This window comes from Lactuca sativa, chromosome 6 (genome assembly GCF_002870075.4).
Source record: "Lactuca sativa cultivar Salinas chromosome 6, Lsat_Salinas_v11, whole genome shotgun sequence".
Classification (NCBI taxonomy): Eukaryota; Viridiplantae; Streptophyta; class Magnoliopsida; order Asterales; family Asteraceae; genus Lactuca; species Lactuca sativa.
In genome coordinates this window covers 30,877,413-30,884,680 of record NC_056628.2, presented here as the reverse complement: position 1 = coordinate 30,884,680, position 7,268 = coordinate 30,877,413, and the positions used below count along the sequence as shown (strand labels likewise).

Here is a 7,268-nt window from a genome sequence, read left to right as displayed (position 1 = left end):
GTACTTATGGTAATTATTTTATACGATTATATATAAATATATTTTAACAATTATAATATATTTATTTGAAATAAAATATATTTTATACAATAAATATAAATATAATTTAATTATAATATATTTATTTGAAATAAAATATATTTTATACAATTAAATATAAATATAATTTAACATTTGTCATTTCCTTATTAAAACCATATTAACGGATTTTAAATTTATTAATTTTCATCTAACAAATAAACAAATATTTATTATATGATTTTATAAATAAATAATAACACCATACGATAATATTGTTTTTTTAGAACACCAAAATACTTATAATATATAAAAACATATATAAAAAGAACTTAAAAAATAATAGTCCAAATTCTTAAAAACTTTTAAAGTTTTATTTATTTTATTTATAAAAAAATCATCATTTACTAATATGTATGAAAAAAGTTTTAACCAATTGAGAGACTTAATAAATGCACTTGAAATTAAAATTTGGATGGTTTTTAACTTTTTATAATTACAGTTTAGATAAATTAATTTATTATAGTTGTATTTAAATTTTAGTTTATATCCATATGCCCTTTTATGTACTTATACATATTTTAAAAGCTTCCATTATTTATCCTCAACATTTTGGCTATGTTTGGCGTACTAGCTAAAAAGCTAACTGATAGCTGAAAAGCTAGCTGTTAAATAAAAAGTTAGCTGATAGCTGAAAAGCTAGCTGATAAAAAATAACGTTTGGTAAAGTAGTTGAAAAACTAGCTGAAATATATAAAATTACATAAAAGGACATGTAAAAATATGTGTTTCTGTAATTAATTAAGGGGTGTATTTGGAAAATTTTAAAAAAGCTCCTAAAAAACTAGTCTAAGTAGCTTTTCAAAAAGCTAGCTTATAACCTACTTTTTGGCTTACCAAACACGACAACATAAAAAAAAACTCAAAAAATAAGCTAGCTGTATCGCGCCAAACATAACCTTTGTACTCCAACTTTTAGCTTCCGACTTCTTTAGTGTTGATTGAACATGTTAAAGCTTGATTTTTTTTTTCGCTAATAGTTGTAATTGGAATTGAATTTCTACAAAAGATGAGTGAAGTTACAGAAGTCAAGCCCTTGATTTCACAATCATCATCTTCAAACCTTCCTGATTTCAAAAGATCTGTGAAGCTCAAGTATGTAAAATTAGGGTATCATTATCTAATAACCCATTGGATGTATCTATTCTTATCTCCTCTTGTGGTTGTTCTTGCTCCTCAATTATCGACATTTTCTCCAAAAAATGTTTACATTCTTTGGGATCATCTCCGATTCAATCTCATATCAATCATCATATGTTCAACCCTTTTATTCTTTCTATCAACTCTCTACTTCTTAACTCGTCCTCACCCAGTTTACCTTGTAAACTTCTCATGTTACAAACCTAAAGAAGATCTAAAATGCACAACACAAAAGTTCTTCCAGTTTTTAACATCAACAGGAAAGTTCACAGAAAAAAGCCTCGAGTTTCAGAAAAAAATTCTGGAAAGATCTGGTCTTGGTGAATCAACTTACCTCCCAAAAGCTATTCTTCGAATCCCACCAAATACATGCATGGCGGAAGCAAAAAACGAAGCAGAACTTGTAATGTTTGGCGCCATTGATGAACTCTTAGCAAAAACAGGTGTCAACCCAAAAGACATTGGGATTTTGGTAGTTAATTGTAGTCTATTCAATCCTACCCCTTCTTTAACTTCAATGATTGTCAACCATTACAAACTTCGAGGCAACATTTTAAGCTTCAATCTCGGTGGAATGGGTTGTTCAGCTGGTTTAATCGCGATTGATTTGGCAAAAGATCTTCTCCAAGTAAACACTAATTCATACGCATTAGTCATGAGCATGGAAAACATCACATTAAATTGGTATGGTGGAAATGAAAGATCGATGCTTGTATCAAATTGTTTATTCCGTGTGGGAGGTGTTGCAGTTCTCTTATCTAACAAATCATCCGACAAAAAAAGATCAAAATATCAACTTATACACATAGTAAGAACACACAAAGGCACAGATGACAAATGTTTTTCATGTGTGACACAATTAGAGGACACAGTTGGGAATGTTGGAGTTTCATTATCAAAAGATTTAATGGGAGTTGCAGGAGACGCATTAAAAACCAACATCACAACATTAGGTCCTTTAGTGTTACCACTATCTGAACAATTACTTTTTTTTGCAACTTTGGTTGGAAAAAAGGTTTTGAGGATGAAGATTAAACCATATATTCCTGATTTTAAACTTGCGTTTGAGCATTTTTGTATTCATGCGGGTGGAAGAGCTGTTCTTGATGAAATAGAGAAGAATTTGCAGCTTTCTGATTGGCATATGGAGCCTTCAAGAATGACATTAAATAGATTTGGGAATACTTCAAGTAGTTCACCATGGTATGAATTAGCTTATTCAGAAGCAAAAGGAAGGATTAAAAAAGGTGATAGAGCATGGCAGATTGCTTTTGGATCAGGGTTTAAGTGTAATAGTGCTGTTTGGAAAGCTTTGAAGACTATTAATCCTGCAGAAGAAATGAATCGGAATCCTTGGAGCTAGAAATTAATTGTAATTGGTATACTCAATGTAATGATCAAATACTGAAAGTCATATTAATAAAACGTTATAATTTTCACGTAGTGAAACAATGGATGTATTTGGACTAACTGAAAGTCATATTAATAAAACGTTATAATTTTCACGTAGCTACCATCACATGTGCATTGTTATTAATTTGGCCAAACTAAAACTACGTCTTCTTTTGGGCCAATCATAGTTTGCATGAATAGTCCCATACAAACATCTATTAAATTTGATAAACCAATGTACGTAAAAGAGGTTACTTTGGCAACATTTTGTTTAGACTAATTTAACTAAAATAATAGACACGACATTGTAATAAAATATTTCGAAAGATTACCTATAGTGTCGAACATGCCTATGAAAAATGTTAAAGTCAACGAGTTCCTAAAGTTACATAAGTGTATTCAATACACATCTCATTGAATTTGGTCAGGACTTGATTTTTACTCCGTAATGGTTATATATTATACTATAATTATTCATAAATCAAGAGCAAAATGATTATCTCATAAATAATGGTCATAACTGACCATAAGAAAAAAATACATAAAATGCATAATCATTTATTACATGAACATTATTATTTTGTCAAACTACATTGTCCACATAGATAATTCGCTCGAGATATAACCAAAATGTCATTATTTGGCCAAACTATGCCAACCTTTGGGTTGAATACATTCTGCATAGATAATTACGTACGATACATTAATGTATGTTTTGAGCAAATTGATTAATATAGAAGGTTACTTGTGGGAGCATTATATACTAATCAATTAATCAATATATATATATATATATATATATATATATATATATATATATATATATATATATATATATATATATATGGTTAGGTTCATTTGAGACCACCTATATTTTGTGAGACCGTGAGATGCATTCTTTTATTTTTTTTATTTTTTTTATTTTTTTTAGTTAATTCAAGTTCCGAAAATAATATTTAAAAAAAGAATTTTTTGATTTTTCCATTTATTTTGCATTTTAAAATTATTTTTAGAATATGTACAGTGTAATATTCTATTTAGAATATTTCACGTATTTTTAAAAAAAATGGAATTTTTTTTTATTTTTTTTATTTAATTCAAGTTCCAAAAATAATATTTAAAAAAAGAATTTTTTGATTTTTCCATTTATTCTGCATTTTAAAATTATTTTTTAGAATATGTCAGTGTAATATTCTATTTAGAATATTACACTTATTTTTCAAAAAAAAAAACGGAATTTTTTTTTATTATTTTTATTTTTTTTAGTTAATTCAAGTTCCGAAAATAATATTTAAAAAAAAAATTTGGATTTTTTCATTTATTTTGCATTTTAAAATTATTTTTAGATTTGGTCTCACGGTCTCACAAAATTAGAATGGTCTCAAATGAACCTGAACCTATATATATATATATATATATATATATATATATATATATATATATATATATATATATATATATATATATATATATATATATATATAAACCAAATGATTCAAATCGAATCAAAATATAATGATTAGTATTTACCAAATGAAAAACCACTGAGATAGCTAATTAGGTTTCTCCTCAATTAAAGGGAAAATGATTTAGAAAGGTAATGAACTATTGATTTGTTTACATATAGTCCTTTTTCTTTTTGTGTACATCATATATCGAACTTGTTGAACTTGTACACATATTACCTTTGCAACCTGCTATCGTAGGTAAAAGGATAATATGTAAATAGTTTCAACAAGTTGGACGATATATAGTGTACAAAAAGAAAATGATTAAATGTGAACAAAAAAAGAACATCCCCTACCACCTCCAATCACATCCTCTATCACCACCGCCTCTACCTCCACCATCGCCATCGTCACTGCCATTACCTCCACCATGACCTCCAACATTACCACCATCTTCACCAACTCCAACACCGCCACCACCCCCATCTCCATCACTACCTCCATCACCATTACCGCCTCCACCTTTGCATTCGTTGCCTCTACTGCCTATGTCACCACCAGCTCCACTACCGCCACCTCTACTACTGCCACCACATCCATCACCTACACCGCCATTACCACCGCCACCTCTACCTTCTTCATCGCCATCATGATTAACATTGGTGACATAGGAAAAGACGATGGTAGCGGTGGTGCGGAGGCAATGATAAAAGTGGTGGCGGTGGTGGTGAAAGTGGCGGTCAACAAAGATGGAAGTGGAAATGGTGGTTGTGGTGGTAACGGTGGCGAAGGCAGAGGTGGTGGTGGAGGTAGATGAGGTGGTGACGGTTGTGGTGGTGGAGGAGGTGGTAGGTAGGTTATTTTTTTTTACATTTAGTCTTTTTTTATATACACTATATACCGTCCAACTTGTTGAAACTGTTCACATATTATCCTTTTACCTACAGCAGCAGGTTACAAAGGTAATATGTGAACATGTTCAACAAGTTGGATGGTATATAATGTAAACAAAATTGACTAAATGTCAACAAAATCAAGAGTTCATTTACCTACTCATTTCCCCTTGATTAAATATCGTATATAAAGGTACATCGAAACTTAAAGTATACAAAATGATTTTAGGCCTTCCGGTATGGAAGCATACTCACGCATGGGAATCCTATGTGGATCCTATGTGGACAAGATGTCCACTAGTAAACACCACCCCAAGACCTAGTGGTTGTCTTGTGGAGTGGTGGCATCCACGGAAGGTCACGAAGGTGTTTGGGATTGATTGTGTCTATCTCCAGGTCTGGTGATAGGCAAGGGCAATATGGGCATGTGCACAGGGCCCATTTCTTACAAAGGCCCTAATTTTTTTATACTGCTTTCTGCTAATCGACTAACAGAATCATCAATTCATCATCGTCTTCGACCAGTCCACCACGCACCACCACCACCAGAAGTCATATTCCAAAATCCAGTCGAAAAGATAACCTAATTAGAAAAACCAGTTCCAGTTGCGCCTTCTGAAGCCTGAAATCAGCGATATTCCGATAAAAATTTTCTATTTTTCTTTTTGTTCCAGTTTAGTAGCCTTGAATCAAATATTGGGTTTTTGTTCCAATTGCCAGCCTTGAATCGGAAATCACTATAATCAATTGTAATTAGTAATGTTAATGTGTATCAGTTTATCACTTATCAGATTATGATTATCACTTTATCAGAAATCTGAAATTATAATTTATGTGGTGAATTCATCCTTAGCAAATGCCTTTGGTGATTTCATGAAGTGGGTTAAGGCAATAGTAGCTGCTAAACTAAACATCGTACAATTGTTGTCACAGAGGGTTCTAACCGATGTAATTACTTATTTACCCTAAAGGAATACAAATGGAGTGATCAATTATATGTTATATTGATTATGTTTCATGGTGATTTTTTGAAGAGGGTCAACTTGGTTATACTTTTGTTGATAGTCAAGCGGCCCTAAGAAGGGTTAGCCCATTAAGGTCAAAGATAGTTTCTATTGTTATAGCAGACAAACATACTATTGTTGTTTTTGATTCAGGTGATATTTTCACTTGGGGCTGCAATAAAGAAGGTTAACTTGATAATTAAACTTCAAACTCAGGCTCAAATTACACCCCGAGTCTAGTTGAGTATTTAAAAGGAAAAGTTTTCATTCTCGTGTCAGCAGCCAAGTATCACATTGTTGTTTTAGGAGTCGATTGAGAGGTACCTTGTTAGAAAATTAAAAAAAAAAGAATGAAAATTGTTGTAGGGATTATAATTTTCTAGGTTTTATATTCCTCCATGTATTGCACTCCTTTAATGTTTCACTGATCAGAGCAACTTCATGTGGTTTCAATTGCTGTAGAGATGATGCATATATAGCATGGCTCTTACCCATGATGGTGCATTGTTCTATTGGGTATCTTCTGATCCTGATCTTAGATGTCAAGATGTCCATCAATCATCATCATCATCATCATCATGTCTCTATTATTCCTTGATTATTTGATGTAGTTATACGAACTTTGTGGGAAAAGTATGGTTATAGCGTGCCTACCGGAAAGTATTGACAGCTGGAATTACAGCATCCGATGATGCAACAAATAGTAACATACTTTCACTTCATTTCTATTTTGGTCATTAGACTTTCAAAATTGTTTCTAAAAATTTTGTTGCTATAAATATTATTGTTGTTTTAAAAAAACTTTAATTTATATAATTTAATTTGTTACACGTTAGGTCCTAAGGGCCTTTTTTCTGGCTCGTCCCGGGCATTTGAATCCTCAGGACTGGTCCTGTCTATCTCTTTTTTCCTTCTCTCTCTTGTTCACTACATATCCACTAGTGAACACCATCCCTAAAGCTAGTACCTATGTAGTAGAGTGGGTTTCTTGATGATGTGGCATGCCTTTCACGCGTATTGATAACGTATGGCCTTAGATAACTTAAAGTTTTCTAAGCTAAAACTATCATTGCAATACACTAACCCTATTTACAACTAGAAAACCTGTAAAGTTGTGTCATTAAGGGAAAAAATATTAAATTATCCAATATAAAAATATAATTTCCAATAATTGATTTAAAATAAAATTTTATCGTAATTTAAAAAATATGATATTTCATCACATAAGATATTAACGAATCTTCTTCATTAAACACCAAAAATAGTTAAACTCAACAAATATATAAGTTATTTATCATATTAAATACTAGCTG

The 7,268-nt window shown here is 31.1% G+C and overlaps 2 protein-coding genes across 2 annotated transcripts; both read left to right on the top strand.

Annotated features, from left to right (window-relative positions):
- The first annotated feature begins 638 nt into the window (after positions 1–638).
- On the top strand, positions 639–2,704 carry LOC111883136 (3-ketoacyl-CoA synthase 11). The gene has a single exon (XM_023879493.3). It carries the CDS (start codon positions 1,088–1,090, stop codon positions 2,579–2,581), a length of 1,494 nt encoding a protein of 497 aa, XP_023735261.1. The 5' UTR covers positions 639–1,087; the 3' UTR covers positions 2,582–2,704.
- A 1,784-nt stretch (positions 2,705–4,488) lies between these two features.
- On the top strand, positions 4,489–4,875 carry LOC111883165 (cell wall protein DAN4). The gene has a single exon (XM_023879521.1). The coding sequence runs from the start codon at positions 4,489–4,491 to the stop codon at positions 4,873–4,875; it is 387 nt and encodes a 128-aa protein (XP_023735289.1).
- The last annotated feature ends 2,393 nt before the right edge of the window (positions 4,876–7,268 follow it).